This window comes from Centrocercus urophasianus, unplaced genomic scaffold (genome assembly GCF_019232065.1).
Source record: "Centrocercus urophasianus isolate 14NV4802_14NV808 unplaced genomic scaffold, USGS_Curo_1.0 seq_12, whole genome shotgun sequence".
In the NCBI taxonomy this organism is placed as follows: Eukaryota; Metazoa; Chordata; class Aves; order Galliformes; family Phasianidae; genus Centrocercus; species Centrocercus urophasianus.
In genome coordinates this window covers 8,792,617-8,812,551 of record NW_024884364.1, presented here as the reverse complement: position 1 = coordinate 8,812,551, position 19,935 = coordinate 8,792,617, and the positions used below count along the sequence as shown (strand labels likewise).

The window sequence follows — 19,935 nt, the reverse complement described above, 5'->3', positions numbered from 1 at the left end:
TACTTCCTGGAATGTAAGGTGATAAGGTAGGCTGCTGGCTGCCTAGGTGTGTAATGGATTGATTTTTAGGCTTAATAGGAGAAAGAGTGAAAGAGAGAAAGAATTCCTGTAGGATTTGTCAGTATTTGGAAGGCCGTTGCCTCAGAGGAAGAATCTCTGAAATACTTCTGTTACTGTGACTAGAGAAAGACATTCTGTTAGTCTGGAACGTGACTGCAGGTTTCCACTTTCTTCTTCAATTGCAGAATGACTGGTTGGACTCTGTGACTTTAACCAAGAAAAGATTAAAAAAAAAAAAAAAAAGCTTAGAATTCACATAATTTATTTTGTGTTGAGTTTGTATTTAGGTAGATTGCAATTCCAGTTCTTTGGCCATAGAGTTGTTTGCACGGTTATTCCAGGTACGTTCAGCACACAGCTGTATGGCTGAAAGCTGTTCCAGGCTTCTGCCAGTTAAATGTGAATGGAGGCTGGACTCCCTCTCCCACTTTCACATGCAGTGCTGTCCTTGCATGTGGGGCCAAACAGCGCTTCTTCCCTTTCACCACTGGCGCTTACAACTCGGCATGCGGAAAACTGACACCAGTTTTGAGGTTTTCAGATCAGCAGCAACCTCGGGCCCCAACACGAGCTCAGGTAAGTGCCAGAGCTGGCTGCTACGGGCTGTGGTGAGGAGTTTTCCTCTGAGCACTGTTGTGGTGCCAGTGCCATGTTGCTGTGGGGGCAGGGCACAGCCCCAGAGGGAGTACAAACTAGCAGTGATACGGACATGAAAGTAAAGGTTGTTAAACACAAACTGAGCATAATAGGTATGTACAATTTATTTAAAATACTTTTTAACATACATTAAAAAAACCTCACTATTTATACAGTCTAATTTCTAGCAACATATACAGATACTGAGCAACTACGCTACATGCTGAGGTAAGAACATAATCAAGCCAAAGAAGGCTGAAATACTTTTTATATCCATAGAGCTTCACATGTAAAAATGAGACCCATTAATTGTACCTCTGCTTGCGTTGTACATGGGAGAACATCACTCTTAGGTCTGTCACACAGTTTACATTTGGGAGTTGATGTTTAACAGTTTGCAGCATACACTTTAAACCCAACTATGAGAAATTCCAACTTACAATGTAAATGTTGAAAGCGGTGAGCAAAGCATGAGGCCGTTTTCTTTCATAAACAGGATCTAACTCCATTCTTAACTCATGCTGCTCAGATAATGAAACTGCATCATGGCTGCTTGAACAAAACCCACTCTCTGCACTGCCTCAGCCTACAGTTGCACCCGTTGTTGCACTATACCTGGCCTACAATAAAAATAAAATGCGGATTTCCAACACTGTTTATTAATTTTACTGGATTACTTAAATCGGTGTGATCCACGCAGATCTTTTTGTTTCAAAGACTAAACGTTCAAAAGTTTCTTCAAGTGAATTGGAATACGTATGTCACCGCTCCGTGCAACCAACCAACCTTTCAGCCCTTTCAAATAAAATGCCGTAATGTCAAAGTTATAACTGCTGTGAGGCAAGAGCACTTGAGAGCAAGAGCCTATTTAAGGAGAGCACAGATGGCTGTGACTTAGCTTTATCAAACAGATGAATTGCAGTTACATCAAAAATACAACTTATGTGCAGGAAATGCATGTATTTCCACAACTAGGCCTTGCATACTGCCCTTCGTTGCCTACTCAGGTTTAACCTTAGGCTCCCAATTCTAAAAAACATTCCCATTCTCACACTCAGAACAATATAGAATTGAGTTTTAAGGCAGCAGAGTGTAGGTGACAATGTTCTAGGCAGTGGATAGACCACGAGAAGTGCTGGTTCACAGAGTTATATAAAGCCTCTCTGCAAAAAGACTCACATGCTCAGTCAGGGCACTGCTCTGTACAAGTGTGCAGTAGCTGTTCTCTTGTACATGACTTTGGCTTCGATGGGGATGGGAGCCACCTCGTGTCAGGCCCACGGGCAACACCAAAGCTGACAAATTATGTTACAGAAGCAAACAGTAACCATTACAGTCCATAAAACTGGGCTAATGTGTAGCTAGGGATTTTCACATTTATAAATTAATTCAGCATCCTCCCACCAGTGCTGTTACAATAAAAATAAAGCTTTTTAAGAATGCTTTTCTACTACTTAAGATAAAAAAGCTGTGCTTTGTTTCTAACAAGGTTAAAGAAAAAAGAAGTGGCAAATACAACATCCAAATGGTTCTCATTTTGTGATTACTGAGATAAAACTAGTCTACCCAATCTTCAGTAGAAGACTGACTGCCATGTTTCATTGCAGAGAAAACTGGAACATTCAAAAGATATAAATTCAATTAAATGCTTCTAAAATGACACTCTTTGGGACAGCAATTGTTCTCAGTAAAAAGCATTAAAGAGTCCAAGATCTTTAATAAAAACAATCATAAGAAAAGCTCTAGGACCAAAGATTTCCAATTGTGCTAAAAGTACCATACGTGCTAAATGCATGTATTTACACAAACTATGCACCCTTAGAATATTTGTGTGCTTCTTCAAGCACTCACAAAAGTATGTACATATCTTTCTTTGAATATGCTCACCTCGTAATCTACAACACTAGATACTGCTGTGGGAGAGGGAACATCTCAGTCACTTTGAATGCCTGCATGCTTCTTGCAGAAGTTTAACTGAAGGCAAACACCAGTCAGAGCAGCCTTTACTCAGCAGGGAATAAGTGAAAGCAGTTGCAAAGTAATTTGCTTGTAAGACTTCAGACTGTACCTTCTGTATCCCTACCAGGACACAAAGGCTGAGTGGCTTAAGACATGAGGCAGAAAAGAAAATGGGTTGTACAGAAAGCAAATTCTAATTTGAGAAGGCTAACAGAAATGATAAGAAACTTCTAAGGAACACATAGCGCATGATTCCCAGTCCTGTGAACAAAAGCCAAAATTAACAGAATTTACAATCATGACTATTTTTACGTCACAAAGTTAATGGAAGTTCAAGGCTGTACACACATTTTATAGGGTAAAATGAATTTTAGATGCTGTAGTGCCTATGTATCGTAGAACAGCAGAATTGTTTCAGTGGAAGGGACCCTCATCACTCATCTGGTCCATCTCCCTGCAGTGAACAGGAGAACCTACAGCTCGATCAGGTTGCTCAGAGCCCCTCTAACCTGACCTTAAATGTCACCAGAGATGGGGCATCCACCATCCACTCTCTGGGCAACTCATGCCAGTGCCTACAGCTTTTTGGAAGTCTGAAGTTTTGATTGTGGATTATTATTTTTCCCCAGAAATAGTACCATTAGCAAAAAAATTACCGTCTTTCATACTTTCAACAGTTGTTTCTCCAAATTTCATTCACATCTATGACTTTCTGAAGCTAATCTTGAAGCGATCTTCTGTCATGCCTGACAGATAACTGTACAGTAGTGAAAAAAAAAAACAACAGAGCTCCCGATTATAAATGCAGCTTAAGAAAAGGCAGAATGACTGGTTTCCCAGATTTCCAATAATACATCTTTTGGCTCAACACTGTATTACTTAAGATTAACAGTTATCAAAACAGTGTGATTAAAAAATGAATCCGTCAGCTTTACGAAACCGGCTTTTAAAAACAAGCCGTGTTTGCCATCATCCTACCTTATGTACCTTATACATGAGCTAACTTGGTTCATCTTTACTGCTGATGGAATGGGCCGTGCTCTGCGGTACCTGGTACACCAACTCGTCAGCAGTGCCTGGGCCCAGCTGTCCCTTTGGTGTGTCATACAGTGCCTGTGCTGAGGACACGCTGTCCGTCCTGGACAAGAGCTTATTGTAAGTTCCCACCAGTGAAGGAGCTGGATTCCCTGCTGCTTTGAAGGTGGAAATAGAAGGAACGCCCAGAGGTGTGCTGGGATGACTGGACATGTCCATGACTATTGGAGTTGCGTACTCTGGTCCAGTTATAGGCAGTGGTTCAGCGTAGGCATGATAAACTTCTTGTATAGGTGAATTGTAAGGGTCCAAATCAGCATAACTTGCTTCTTTTCCTTCCTCTGGTTTGAAGGTTGATCTCTGATGAAGCGAGCCGACAATGCCGCCGACCAGAGGCTGAGCATACTCTGTATTACAAACCCCAACAAAACAAAGTAAAAATGCACTTACTGGATATTTTCCTTATAGCAGCAACACATTCAACACATCCTGTCAGCAACACCCCAAGGAGTATTATCCTGGATCAAAGTACTGGTTGATTTTTGTCTGTTGTATCGAGGTGCTTTGTGGGGAAAAAAAGAAGTAATCTTCGCCCAACAGATAGAGCATAAGCTCTATGTGTCTATGTGACAGCACCTGATAGCTCAGGTGTATCATTCTTCCCTTGTGAGCTACTATTGCTCAAGCTGAATATCTGCTCTAAACTAAGTGTTTTCAAACGTGCTTCCCTGAAAGCTTAAAAGTGAGTGGAATTATCCTGTCTGGTACTGGATAAGAAGTGGTCTTCGGCATGGAGGGTTTGTCGTCTGAGAGGGGAGCCAGCACACAGCCAGCTGCAGCTGAGATACTGCAGTTTGACAGACAATCTGAGAAACAGAAGCTCACCCAAAATCAGCCCACCACCCAAAAAGAGAACATCATTACTTCTGCATGCTGTAAAGCTGTAATTCCTGTACATCTGCAAACTTCTGCCATCAGCACCGTCAGCACAGAATCAAAGGCAGTCAGCCATCTTCCTCTAATGGCCAGTTTACCATAAAGGGCACATGCTGTTATCAGTAACTGATTTTCCAGACCAAGCATATGGCTTAATCAGACTGTCAGTGTAGGGAACCAAATGCCACGTATCAGATTTATGCATAATGTGAGAAGTTGTTTTCAATGCTTGTAAACACAGCTAAAGAAACTGCACTCATTATGGCATTTAAAACGAGCAGCTTTCAGTTACTGCTGTAACCTGGGGAAGTGTCTACCCCCAGCACATCACCAGTCAATCAATACATACTTTCATGGCATTCACTCAAAGAACAGATCTGAAAAAGTCTGCGTTTTAATATGTGTTTATCAGCACATTCATTTCTATTCATTTCCCTTCACCTCCCCCAAGTAAACACGAAATAATTAAATGCATTTCTGCCATTTTTTGGCATTTTGTGTATTTATCACATAGCCTGTGAAAAAAACAACAAAAAAGTACCTGCAGATTCTGTTTGCAGCACTGTTGGAACTTCTCTTGGTCTGAGGCGGCCAATTTCACTGCTGCTGTAGCGTACAGGAGTTTCTTCATGTTCTGCTGATTTGGTAGGGAGAAACTGCTTCATTCCTTTCCACCACCCTTCACACAGTTAAAAAAAAATAAAAATGATAAGCACAGATACTAATTAATTGTTAAGCTATTAAAGTGCCATACGCCATGAGTTAACTGTCTGCCCCCACTGCAGTCATTAGGTTCTGCTGCAGTGCTGGGGGAGAGCAACGACTTCCCCCCTTGTGTCCCTTAATCACTGTGCTACTCCTACCCAGCACACCTGTAAGCTTGCAGAATGCAACACAGAAAATGCTACAGAGTCTTACTTTGTAACGAGGCCGATTTATAAATCAAGTATTTACACAACATTGTAACCCAGGAGTATGTGAATTAATGGGCTGTTAATGTTTCTCACTCATTTTGTTTAAAAGAAGCTAATCGGTGAATTTCTGCAAAAACTGCGTATTTTTTAACTTTGGAAAGGCTGATAAGGAGTGACTGTGGTCATGAAAGCTCTCGGGAGAGAAGGCTGCCTTTGCTGCAGTCATTCCATCCCTCTCACTGAGTAACCAAAGCCATCCTGGTTCCGCTGTCCATGAATGCATTTTATTTTAGATGTAAGAAATCATCTTGTAGGCAAAGAAGTCCAAGAACGAGCAGACTTAAAACCACAGAACAGTGTTAAAAGTATGAGGAAGCCTGTGGGAAGAGCACAAACAGAGGTCCCACAGAAAACTGCAGCAACATTTTTGTAATATTGCCTTCTGCCCAATTTCAGTACTCCTTTTAAAACAGACTCATGCACGGAACATTTAAACTTAAATCAGCTTAAAAAAAAAAAATAAAATACAGTGTATTCATCATAATATTTGAATACAGGAGACTTTGACACTTAACATTCTAAAGCAACTATGCTGTGACCTGTCAGAAAATGGACACGTAATAAAGAAAAATAAATTCATTAACAGGTTTCTTTTCTAATGAACAAGGCCATACATGAGACTGCCAGAGAACAAAGACAGGGATGTGGCTATTCTGTAGCGTAAGGTCAGAAAAATGAAGCATAGTTAGTCATGCAGACAGTGAAAGCTAAGCCAGCTCTTTAAGCTGCAGCACCAGAGTTTGTGTGACTCCTTCAAAGAGCTGCTCTGTGGAATTGTCTGACCTGAAGTTAATGAGGCACAAGAATGGAAAGGCAGAAAACATACCAGGGTATACAAGGGGATTCTTGGGATACGAGTAATCCCACATTGTTACAAGGACAATGGAGAAGAAGAAACTTGACAAGCTCCATATACCAAGATGAAATGTTTTTTTTCCAGCACAAAAGAAGTACCAGAAATAAAAGACTATTATATTTACCAAAAGTTTCCTCATGAATGATTTTTCCCCTCTTCATGCAATTAAGAGGCTCTAAACTTGTTTTACTTAAAAAAGAAGACTGACACTGTAAGCTGGAACTGGAGATATTTTCCATGTCTTATAAAAATGCAGAGAACAAAAAAGCTAAGTCTTATCAGCAAGCAAGTTCTGTGCTCTCTGTCCCTCCATCTCCACCAGTCAGCACTGTAGAAGCTTCTGCTGGTGGAAAACATCACTACAGTTTGAAAACATTACACTAAGAACACCAAGTAAAGGACTTCATAAGATCATGTTGTTACCTGCACGATCCCAGTAAGGTAGATCATAGGTGCCCTCAGTTTTTTTCTTGCTGTGAGAAAAGGACAGAGTATTTTAGCCAGTCTTCCTACCAGAAGCGCATCCGTGCTCAGCAACCTCGGCTGTAACTGCTTCTCAAGCTTACAGCCCAAGCCCCAGCAACCCGGCCTGCTGCTACCAGTCTGCTGCTACTGGAGAAATCAGTTTTCAGAAAAAGCACTTGAAAGGAAACTATTTACACAAAGCACTTCCGTTGTGCTTGCTCTCCAAATGAACATTTTCTCAGAAAGAGTGAAAAAAAGCCCTTCCAGAAATGTGGATCGTGTAGTTCCCATAGCAACACATGCAGAGTGCTTCATTCCCACACACCAGACCAACATTCTACTCAAGTACTTTCATTAATCCATTCATTTACCGGTTTCTCCAATGCCACGCACAAACTAAGATAAGAATCAGAGTAGTGAAGACCATCACCAGCACTGGAACCAGAACTGCTGCCAACGCCACATCTGAAAGCCATTAAATTAAGTGGTGTCAGACAGAAGTGCTTCTCATAAATCAGTTCTTATTTTGAAAATTACTTGGGTAAAACATGTAGTTTTCAGGTACAGCATCTATCACACTGGGTCCCCCTGCTAAGCTACCCTGCTGGATGCTCACACAGTTTAAACAGCAATTATTGTCTTCTCTCTTTTACATGTACACAGCATTTCTGAAAGCTTTTCCAACAGAATAAATAGCTTTGTTTTGCTACAAATACATGGTTCTCACAGGAAAATGGTATTTTATCATTAACATGGAATACCAAGAGCCCAGGGTTATGCAATCACTGAAGTCTGAACCTCTTACAAGAAGTAAATAGCACAATATCCTAACAATCACTACTTGTCTATCTGGGTTTACGTGTGACATGAGAGCATGTTCTGTCCTCTGCTTCGCAAAGGACACTTCACCAATGCCTACATTTGCCATGCTCTTGTTCTCTTTCTGACAACTTTAATAAACAACATGATGGCACCGGGTGTATTTCAAATTTCATGCCAATGGGACTGATTAACAGAAGACTATCTATATCTAAGTGTCTTGTCCTAAGCAATTATCAGATTAAAATGACAAAGTTACTTCTAACTCTGAAGGGAAGTCCAAGTTACAACTTCTCCTTTTGAGAAAAGCTCTTTAAGTAATTAAAAGTTAAACTCATTTTCAACATAATATTTACATCCCTTAGAATACTAGTTTTGTTTCCACATGCTGTATGCAACTGAGCGTTTTTAGCATCTGAATCTTTAATACACAGGCAAGTATTAAAAAGATTGATGTTTTATTACAGTATATAAAAACTGACAAGCAAAATTAAACTCAGAAAGCATATTTAATATATTGCAAAGTACTGTAAGCAGTTCCCACATTTCTAGTGCTCAATCATGGATACCTTTGGTTACGCTTGGAGTCACTGTGGTGTTTTTTATTTCAGGCGTGAAAGTCGTTTTATCTGTCTGCAACGAAGTCTTCACCGAGTGGACGAAGTCCTCACTGATGTCATCAACCTTGTTGGTGTTGTCCTGAGGTGGTGGGGGAGGCAGCATGGAGATTTTGGGAGCACGGACTTTAAGAGAAAGGTATTTAGAAATGAGGTTGGTTTTTTTGTTTGTTTGTTTGTTTAAGTGCTAGCTTTACATGTTTCCCTGTCAAGAAAAGAGCTGGAACAGTTTGTTATGAAACTTCTGTTCATTTTGTATAATGAACAAAAAAAAAGCTATGAATCAGTAACATGAGAGCAAGCGACTCGTGTCTCTTGAAACACTTTTTCAATTGCTCTGTTTACACACAGAATGGGAAAGTTTTCAGTTGCCTTACCTATACTGAACTGACATCCTAGCAGTTCTACTTTCATTGCAATTTTCTGGTGCCATTTTAAGGGGTTAATCCTAACAAATCGTGCAATAATAGGTGGGATAAAATTATTGCGAACTTCCTGGTACAATTCAGTGTTCCCTTGAAATACCTAGGAAAGAAAAAAGAAGAAGAAAAAAGACAAATACTATGTTACACAAATATAATACTGAGTAATTAAAACCAATTTTGATATTTCACACAGCAAAAGTAAGCCGTAGGGAATGCTAGCAGTATTTCACACCCAGAACAGTGCTGCTGCCTGACCATCCCCACTCACCCTGCCTCCTGCTGAAGAAATGAATGGTGTGTGTGTGCAGACCAATGGGAATACTGGCTTTGTTTCTGCATGCAGTGTGTGACTGATGCTTGGTACCCTCTGCCTTCCTCCAAACAGAGGAGGAAGGTAAACAGAGAAGAAACAGTGTACTGATGTGACCCAGGCAACCCCTGTTGCTACACAAATGCTGAGTTTGTATGGCAATAAAAATAATTTTAACTCAGTTCTTTCTCAGTGTTTTGCACTTGCTCTTCAAATACAGCAAGCAGTTGTGATAATGTGGAAGTAAGTATTATCAGAGTCTTCACACTGCATAATAGCTAAAGAATGGTCTGTCCTGTGAATGGATATGGCATCTATTAGGAAGAATTGAAGTCTAATGTAATCACACTGTCCTCTAGTGGTTGCTGTCTACAATGACTTGCAAAAAAAAAAAAAAAAAAGCAAAACACATTAAGAACTCCAAATCTCTGGGTCAAAAACTCTTCAATAATAGAAGCGAGCAGAAATTGCCTAAAGAATGAGCTAAAGCTCATCCTTCACTGCTGGGTCTCACACACAAAGAGCTCATCAAATTTGCAACACATCACAAAAGAGGGGACCATAACAGAGCAATGTCTATTTTCAAAGCATTGACACTGATGCTTCAAGATGCAATTCAAAAGTCAGTCATGGCACTTACTGGCACAAACCTGAAAAATAAACGCCATGGAGATGTAGGATTTTTCTGCTCACTCACACTACTAGGTAAAAACAATCCAAATTGTACAGAAGCAGGAAGGTGCTTTGGTGTTTTGTACACCATATACAAAAAGACAGTGCAGGATAAATGCCTGCAACATCCAGCAGGTCTGAAAGAAAAGCATTATTCCAGGACAGGAGACTGGCCTTTCAAAAGCCAAAACCAAGAAAATCTTGCATCAGCCTTTAAGCAGCATCTTAGCTCCCTGACCTCCATAACATGCCTGTCCCTGCTCTTAGGAGACACACAACCCCCATTAATATTGCTACTTAAAGTTGAGTTTTGGTTTGTCCTTACCTAGTCAGTGACTGTCTTTATGTTTGAAAGCACCAGCTGATCAAACAAATGCGTCAATTTAGTTAAGAACAGAAAAAGGTTTGCCTGGTGTTGTGCCAGTTCCCCCTGCTAAGGAAGGCCCGTGCTCAGTTTGGTACCCCAGCAACAAAGGCACAGGAGATGAGAGAAATCAACACCTCTGTGTCTATGATTCTCTCAACACTGACAGTTTTCAACTCTGGTTTCAGAGGTTGAGCATGTAAGAATGAAGGCAACAAGAATCCTTAGTGTCAGCTATAATCATAGAATGGTTTGGAAGGGACCTTTAAGATCATGTAGGTCCAGCTCCCTGCTATAGGCAGGAACACCTCCCTCTAGAGCAGGCTGCTCAGAGCCCCATCCAGCCTCACCTTGAATGCTTCCAAGGACTGGGGCATTCACAGTCTCTCTGGGCAACTTGTTCCGATGTCTCACCACCCTCACAAGCATTTCTTTTTTATATATTTTTTTAATATAATGATGCTAGAAGGACTTTTCTTAAGCACTAATGCACCTCTAAAAGCTCTTTTCATAGAGGATCACAAGAAGTCTTGGAGTCTTGGAAAACTTTCTAATCTCCTGAACAGAATTTTCAGACATTGAAAAAAAAAAAAATCAAAACAGGGAACTGCAACTCCTAAGCTAAGTAAAAATCAGAGGGAGAAAACTGCATGCACATACAACAGAAGTAAATCTGTATCAAATGAGATTATGCCAGACAAAGGGAAAACTTGTTATATTCTGAAGCCTCAATATCAGTCCCTTTTTTGTGCTAAGTATTTTCTTTCACAGCTGGCACTTTGAGTACGTTTGACCATTTGCACACTGTACCTAAAGATATAAAAAAGTGCAGAAAGGATCTGTTAACCTGTAGCTTCAAGCTTCACATTTTGTTTGCTTCAAGAACTTGCAAGGAAAGGAAGAGGCTCAGTCAGCAAGAGCCAAACCTGTAGCCTCCATCTACACAGCTAGCTGAGATTGTATTTTACAGCCAGAGAAGGGCACTCAAAAAACAGCAAAAGATGCTGGATTTTTAAATTTTAGTTATTTATTGAGGTCTTCTTACTAGAAATTTGATAGTTGTGTAGGCTCAAGGAGGTGGACCAGTCTCTACAATCAAATCACATCAGTTCAAGAAAGTTTCCCACTATGACTGTGTTCAGTGTTTGGAAACCTTTTAATTTAACAAAAAAAGATACTTCCACCTTTCACTTCAGCATCAGGAGGACTGGAAATAAGACAGATAGAACCATTCAGTTTAGCACTTGAAATCCTTTCCAGTTCTCCAGATTGTGAAGCTCAGAGAAAGCAGCTATTTGGGAATCTCTTAAAAACAGCCCAGGTCACCGGGAGATGCTGCCATCTGCCGGAAGCGAGTGCTTATTGCTGGCAATAGAAGTTTCTTGTCCAGAATATTATCACTTCCAAATCATCATTAAAATCATCTCCGCGTTTCAGTCTTCTATCCTTTTCCGATTCCTTTCTGCAGAGACACTGTTTATGATTCAATATCACATCGAAAAGTTAAATGAAAAAAAAACAACCAAAACCAACTGGTCAAGCTGGTCATGCTTCTGCACAATCTCCACAGAGTATTCCCAGAAAGTATATGGTATTTTTACCTTATCTTTATCAATGCCAGGTTCTCTGTATACTGTCCACTTTTGTGCATCATCACTATATAAAATTCTGTAGGATGAGACATAATAGTAGTACTCTGCTAAGGTTGATCCAGTAGTTATAATACCTGTAAAAATGAAGGTGTCCAGTTATACAAAAAACTGCTACCAATTTGTAAAAAAATATATCAGCTTCTTAATCCAGAGTTTCATAATTAGAATTTCCACTGCTCCAGTTACACTTACAAAAAGTTTATCCAAGGTGTCAGGGTCTGAAACTCCTACAGTGACTAAAATCTCATTTTACTTACTTTTTTATGTCTTAATCTACATTTCTCCCTCTTGATAGAAATGGCCTATCCATGTGCCAAGGTATCATTTTTCTTCCTTGCTTTTGTATTGCCAAGCTAAAAGTACCACTGAAAGAACTGCAGCTTCCTAAAGCAGTCACTGCAGTGCTGTGGGGAGACTCCCCAGAAAAGCTGTTTTGCAGAAGGTTATTAGCACAAGAATGGGAGGACCAATGTAAAACCCAAACAGTCTCCAGGGAGGTAGGACCGAGGTAAATCTGAGATGTTTAATGACAGGAAACCCAGGTGCTGATACATAGCAGGGCATGCAGCTGCATTCACAGAGCCCAGCTCAGGCACTTGAGAGCAAGACAAACCCAAACTGATCAAAGGGGATGTCTGGGGAGAATCTTAAAGCCCAGGATTCTAAAAGGCACTTTATTTTTACTATTAGGCACTTTATTTGACTTAAGTCAAACTGCAAACACGCTCTCCAACAAGGATTACCTGTGAACATGCAACCCTGAATTGCAGTTCAAGCACCACTGCATGAAGGGGAGGCTGCCAGCTGCTTACTGCAGAGCATGGCAACTACTCCCACCTCTGCTGCTGGATTTGCTATGGCTGTAGAGGGCAGCAGGGGAAACCTGGAAACCTAATACACCCATATCGGAGGTACCAGCGGACTGAGCTGCCTGGATATGGACTTGGACCCTCAATAAAACAGCAGGAACAGGCAAGTATCAAGGATCCGATATAAACACAGGAAACACTTGAACAAATTCTGATCAAGGAGGTTTTTTCTACCATGAAACTCCACCTGCTCATATTTAGGCTCTTTGGTGCATTTGTTAGAACACAGAACCAAACTTGTTGTAATGCTAATTAAATAACATCCAGATTTTATCTGAGACTAAACACTGGAAGAAAAATTTTAGTGACCAAACTTTCTGAAGGCTGCTTAAAAGCCAAATCCATGTAACTTACCTGTAATTCTCTTTTCTTTATTCAAGTCTATCTGCAGCCACTGACGTTCATCACTGTCCAAAGCAGCCCAAGGAGGCCCATGCCTTTTCAGTCTGGCATTTTCAGGTTTCCAAGTGTTCACTCGTCCTGTTTGGTCAGGCCACTCAAGAATAGATGAAGCTGTAATCTGGGAATCAGAGATTACCCCAGATTCCATTCCCAGTGTCCCATAGCAACCTGAGCAAAGGAAAAGGTGAGGACTTAGAATTCCAAGCCACACAGTGATCTTACTTGCCATGCAAATATTACACTGCCATCTAAATTTATTCCATAACAATGCTACTAAAAAAAAACCCACAATGTCTTCTGCATTCTTCCAGTCACGCTGGAACCAAACTTCTCATCTTCAGTATTGAAAGATTTACACTTGTGCAAGAATAATGTGGATATTCTCTCAATCACCTTCCACACAGAGCACTAGAGAAGCTCTGGGGGAACTGTCGTGGTTTAAGAGTTTATCATGTGGTTGGTGCAGTAATGGGAAAGAGATTACTTGGCCACTCACTCCTTTTGGAGCCTATTTAACTTTTGGTTTTCAAACCTACCTCAGTATCATAACGTTAATTCAAATAAAACTCCAAAGAATGTAGGAAGCAACGCGACAATCCTGCCCTTGAGTTCAAACGCATCCTTGAAGTTAACTGTATGTTTTGTTACCACTCCTACTAGAGGTTCCTTCCTCTACATCCTACATTCTTATGGCTTAAAAAAATAGTATTAAAAAAAAAAAATCTTTGTGGCTGATAGCCATTTGCTCATTTGTTGCCTCTGCTGGATGTACATCACCTGCTGCAGCACAAGATCACTTGAGCACTTACTCAAACTCGAATTTTTTCCTCCATCTGTCACTGCAACCTAAGAAGCTGTCAATGTGAAGCAGAAATACAGCAGAGTCTGTGTACTGACACTGTATGTGCTCTGTGGTTCTTCACTTAGCTTCTGTTACTCAAATCACCACGGCAGCCAGGTCTTCATGTACAATGGTTCCATTTTCCTCTGCACTGACCACATCTCTAGTATTAACACACACCACAATTTTGTACCAAGTCATGACATCAACTACTGTGAAAGAACCACACTGGTAATACTACCATAATCAGATAATTGTCATTACAGCACACTACAAAACCCTCTTTTTTCCTTCAGCCAATTCCAAGTCCATTCAGACACATATATTTTAATCTACATCTCTTGCTTGTTCAATAAGTTGTTAAATGCTTCTCCAAAATTCCACATTTTTGTCCAGATCAGCACTTCTCACACTGAAAAATTAGTAATCAAAAAAGGATCTTAACCTGCACAACCTGCTGTGTGGTAAAGCCAGGTGGCATTTTGTCCCATCTCTTCACATTCCCAGCCCACTGAGTAACTTTTATACAACCTGTCAGATCACATTTTGAAAGACAAAAAAAAAAACCAAGAAATGCTCCCCCGATCACTGTGTTTCATATCCTCCAACCATAAGGTCAGTAGACAGGCGTTCCTTCTTCTAGCTTTTCTAAAGGTCTAAGAGAGAGATATTGGATGTGAATTACATTTTCCAATCTCTGCTTCATTATATAAGTTTCCACCTTCAAACACTTGTGCCCATCAGATTCCTGCATTTATCTCCCCATTTGGATCACTTTTATTAATATATTAGGAAAAGCGTTTGTTTACTTCTGGGAATGTATGCACGACTCCCCTTCTTTTTTCTTGATTAAACAAGGTCCCAGTGTTTTTGTTGCATTCTTTGTATTGTTGCTAAAACAGCTAAGAGACTAAGACCAGCCCACTGTCTTCATGGTATTTCCACCACTCATTCAAAGATGGCACATTAAGTGACTTCCATTTAGAAAACTGCAGCTATTCTGTTTGAAAAGGAGGCAATTGGCAGAAAGTAAAAACATACGAAGCAATAAGCTTTAAAATGGGGCAACATCTGTTATACCAATCATCAACATGGAACATGTTTACAGGAACAAATGAATGGCAGCCAAGGTGGAACACAGCACACACACAGAGCAAAGCACAAGAAATGCCTTTCTAGAGCTCAGGAGAAAAGTAATTTATCACACAGCATTCAGTTGCAAGAAATCAGGGGAAAGAAAAAAAATTAAAAAGTGAGGGAGAAAACTCAGTCATCATTTTGAAATTTATGCTAAGTTTCTCAGGAAGCAACAAGAAAGCTGTAAGGACTAAATATGGAACAAAGCTCTGTAGTGCACAGTTGTTATAAATAAAGAGTAACTCACAAGTGCCAAACTCTGCTTTAAGCAGTGCATTTAAGGTGGGGGAGTCAAGTCACTTTAAAGCAGATTAGACCGGAGGAAAAAAAAAACAAACATGAAATAATCTCTTCTTACAGATGAGCAGAGCTTACTAAGGAAAGGTTTTGAATAGGAGAAAATATTAAAAGATAAGTATAGACTGTCAGGACAATCACCCTGTGGGACTGAGAAAGCAGGTTTTAGAAAGTCTGCACTACTGAGGAAGCCAGTCAAAATATTACACTAACCAGAACAAAAACTAAGAAATGCATTGGGAAGAATTGATATGAAAGGAGCAATTTATAAGAAAGGATTATGTAATAAAATTGACAGTGCTTACCGCTAGTCTTAAAGGTGAAGAGACTTGTAGATAATGGTCCCCTGCAGAGAACAAAAAGATGGGGTTTGTGCTACTGAGGAAAACTGACACAAACTGCCTTCCATTTATTTTTCTCATCTGACTGCTTGCCTCTCAAATCTATGTACACGTTCCTGAGTACAGAAAATTCATAATGAAGTTGTGGTATAAAACTCTTTTCACCTGAAAGCTTGCCCAAGGATTCTACTGGTGTAACAGGCTTTCAAAGAGCCATCTACGCAGCAAGATGCAGGAGCTTCATTAAAATACTTCCCTTTTGAATGAACTTTACCACAGTAAGAAGAACCAGCCTCCTCTGATCACTTAATTCTTGGGATTTCTGAGATAAAATGACAAGTTACAGCATAATATATTTCCATATGCAGCTTCAATGGAAATGCCAATCATTAAATGGCATTCATTTGGGAATTTCCAAAAATGCTGCATACAAACTCTCAAAAATCTCCATCTACAACACACTGATATTTCCAGAACAACCAAGACTGCGAAGATTGTGTTCTTTACTATTCAAGTTTCATCTCACCATTTCCCAGAGTGAGTCTGCCCACACACGCCAGGGGGCCATTCCTCACACTGACTGAGCTCCCTGACCCAACCTCTGGCCTCTCAGGACAACAGTAGTTGCCCTCACTTCACAAAGACAACCAAGGGAAGTGACCTTTGTCTATAGGTTTCAAACATTGACAGCATTACCAAAACAAAGCAGTTATTATTTACTGGATTTTTTTTTTTTCCTAAAGTTTTGTAAAAAAAAAAAAAAGACAGGTTTACTCTGCTAAACACATTATTCCATTATTCCTCAAGTTCAGGCTGGATTCAAATGACAGCTCTGGAGAGGGGGAAAAAAAAATATCAAATGTTTCCCTGTCTTTCAATTCCCCACCCCCCAGATAAATACTCTCCCACACTGTTCATACACAGAGCCAAAAATTAAAACAGAACACTGTACACTAGCTTGTGAAATTTTAAGTTTTATGTGAAAAATATTGCTTGCCTCAGATACCAATTTTCCCCTCTTTTACCTGAAAGAAAATTACAGGATTTAAATTGGTGATTAGAAAAAATAAACTACACAAATTATTATTTTTGCACAGATCACTGGGAATTTATGGTCATGATGTGTATTTTGGAAGACAAAAGTTCTTTTAGAGTTGGTAAAATTAATCTTTATGGTTTAGAGGTTTAAAAATAATCTGGTAAAACAATCACACCACAGAACTGTGAGAACTTCACAGACAGCTCCATTTGCTGAAATTACTCCTGGTAAGAGGCACTACCAAAATTTAAGTTGCTAAAGATGAGGAGGATGTAAAAGGTACACTTACATTTTTGAGGTGACATTGTTAGCCAGGGAGCCCTCATAGTATGGAATGCCTTTGCTGATTACAACGTTAATTTGGCCACCCAGAGTATTTGATACGACGCCTGCATGAACACCAGCCATGCAAAGTGATGACGACTTATGGGGAAGAAAAAAACAACATTACTACCACGCTGTAAATAAATTAAATATTACACTACTTACTGTAAGCGCTGCATTGCCAAGTCATGTTCTTTGTTGCTATCATTACATTAAGAAACTTCTTACTTAGCTTTATCTCTGTTTTTTAGAAATCCTTAATCTCTGTTTTGAGAGGCTTATACAGAGCTATCCACAGGCATCTGCCTCCTGAAACATTTTAGCTTTCGGAGACACACATCACTCTGCAGCCCCTTGCTCTCATTCAGGGATGGATGTGGGATCAACCTGAATTTTAGAATATCAAGGGGAACCAAGCTATCTTTGAAGGTTCACCAGATACATCTCCATATACATTCCAGAAACCACATTCAGCATTTTATTATCGGTGTGGTATTGCAGCACAGCTTTGCCTAAGCCAATAAACAACAGACAACAACTGTGGATTTTTATTTAATAGCTGCTCTCCAAATCAATGCTGCTGGTTGCTATTACTAAACAAAGTTGTTGGATTTTCCTGCCAATCATTCCTCCGGGTGCTAGTAAGCCTCACAACAATTATCCTAAAACAAATCAGCAGATTTTGTCTAGAAAAAGGGAAACTTCACAGAACCACAGTATATTCTGAGTTGGAAGGAACCACAAGGATCAGCGAGTCCAACTCCTGGCTCCACACAGCACCATCCAAAATCCAAACCCTATGTCTGAAATCGGTGTCCAAGCGTCCCTTGAACTCTGACAGCCGGGGGCAGTGCCCACCACCCCGGGCAGCCTGTTCCAGGGTCCCACTGCCCTCTGGTGAAGAGCCTTTCCCCAACCCCCACCTTGACCCTTACCAGAGAGCAGAGCTCAGAGCTGCCCCTCCTCTCCCTGTGAGGAGCTGCAGCTGCCATGAGGCCTCCCCTCAGCTCCTCTGCTGAGGCTGAACGCACCACAGGACCTCAGTCCAGCCCCTCACACACCTTGCCCTCCTAACCACCCTTCCTTGTCTTTGCAGCCCACCTTTGGACACGCTCTAATATCTTTACATCCTTCCCATTCTGTGGCAGCCACAGCTGCCCCCAGTGCAGGAGCTGAGGCTGCACAGCACAGAGCGGAGCAGGACAACCCTCCTCACGCTGCTGGTGGCAGCGCTGGGCCCGGTGCACCCCAGGATACAGTTGGCCCTTTGGGCTGCCAGGGCACACTGCTGGACCACATGCTGTCAGCCAGAACCCCCAAGATCCCCGTCATCAGGGTTGCTCTCCAGCCTCTCTATCCCAAACTTCATGGATAATTTTTCTTCTTATTTTAAAAACAGAACAACATTCTCCACTATGGCCTCTCGAGAAATAACTGCATTATGCTACAGGTCAAAATGCCCCTGTATCTCAAAGCTCACTGGCACAAAACCTTCCTGCAAAGATTCTGATTCCTTACCCCACAAATACCCTCAAAAGCTTCTAGATAAATGTAAACATGACGGGCTTAAACACCCAGTTTCCCACTCCCTCTTATCTCCTCTTGCAAGTAGAAGTATGGGGATTCTGTAAACTAAACTGTCTCCTCCCCACTCACCAGAAGATGTCAGCAATGAGTGCTCCAAGTCCTCCAAGGGATTACACAAAAGAACCAAGATTTAGGGTACTCTTCAAAGCAGTACACAGCTAAGATCTTTAGGAAGGGATGCAAGCGAAATGTCTACCAGCAACTTTGTCTTACGTGTTTTACAATTTGATTTCTTTCCATCCAATTTGACTTCTGGGAAACTCTCTGCCCTTTATACAGGCCATTAAGTCATACAAAAAGAGAGTCCAGGGGATTTATTTGCTGAAGCTTTCTTTTTCCTCCATAGAAAAATTTTTCCTGATTTTGGCCAACAGAAACAACTCCAACAAGCAAGGCTCCTACAGATGCTGCAAATATGAGATACAGACAATAAACTCCTTCTTATAAATAGGCATAAAAATTATCCTGCAGCTATTTAGCAAGGACTCAATGCAGAACATAACACTTAACAGCTACACTGTGGTGACTTCGTTTTTTAAACATCTGAATAGTTATTTAAGCAGGTAGACTAGGATTTACAGGTATTTGAAAAAAGTAAATGACAGAGCAGCACATTTTAGGTTCATATTAAATATTAAAGACCAGTGTACATTCTTTTGTAACATTCCAAGTAAACTACATTATTACATTTCAATTTCCAGTTAATAGAACTATTAATGCTACAGTATAAACTGTTTTGTAACTGTTTTCATAGCTGTCCAGAGTAAACAGCGTAAATCATTGAAAGTCTGTTTAAAATATCATAGTATCAAAAGCAAGATGACTTCATTTAAAAAAAAAAAACCAACAAAAAAAACACTTTGGTTCTCTCTACAAAGCTGAAATTCACAACTTGAAAAAGCCAACAGAAACAAAGCAGGAAGTATCAGAGTGTTTTGGTTGATACATTTTTTTCTCAGAAGGCCTTGCAAGTCTCTAGTATACTGCATCACTTCTTGGAGATGGCAACATGGATTCATTGAATGGTGTGGGTTGGAAGGACCATCTAGTCCAACTCTGCTGTCAGCAGAGGAGACATCTTATAAAGTCGCCCAAATGCCCGTCTAGCCTGGCTTTGAACACTTCTAAGGATGGGGCATCCTCAGCTTCTTTGGGTGACCTGTTCTAATGCTTAATCCCCCTGGTGGCAGAAAAATTCTTTCTAAAATTAGACTACATCCAGCCTCTTTCAATTTGAAGCCATTACTCCTTGTCTATCACTACAAGCCTGCACTAAAAGCCTTGTCACTGCAAGCCCTTCAAGTATTATCAAAAGGCC

General features: G+C 40.5%; 1 protein-coding gene across 1 annotated transcript in view; it reads right to left on the bottom strand.

Moving 5' to 3' along the window:
• Positions 1 to 797: 797 nt before the first annotated feature.
• DCBLD2 (discoidin, CUB and LCCL domain containing 2) overlaps positions 798 to 19,935 on the bottom strand; it is a 42,386-nt gene continuing 23,248 nt past the window's right edge. Inside the window, exons 6-15 of the mRNA XM_042809993.1 lie at positions 16,996 to 17,129; positions 15,632 to 15,672; positions 13,004 to 13,219; positions 11,730 to 11,854; positions 8,735 to 8,882; positions 8,310 to 8,483; positions 7,293 to 7,386; positions 6,880 to 6,929; positions 5,168 to 5,305; positions 798 to 4,097 (exon numbers count right to left, since the gene is read on the bottom strand). Coding sequence (XP_042665927.1) covers positions 3,655 to 4,097; positions 5,168 to 5,305; positions 6,880 to 6,929; positions 7,293 to 7,386; positions 8,310 to 8,483; positions 8,735 to 8,882; positions 11,730 to 11,854; positions 13,004 to 13,219; positions 15,632 to 15,672; positions 16,996 to 17,129 — 1,563 coding nt within the window. The 3' untranslated portion in view covers positions 798 to 3,654. The remainder of the gene's footprint in view (positions 4,098 to 5,167; positions 5,306 to 6,879; positions 6,930 to 7,292; positions 7,387 to 8,309; positions 8,484 to 8,734; positions 8,883 to 11,729; positions 11,855 to 13,003; positions 13,220 to 15,631; positions 15,673 to 16,995; positions 17,130 to 19,935) is intronic.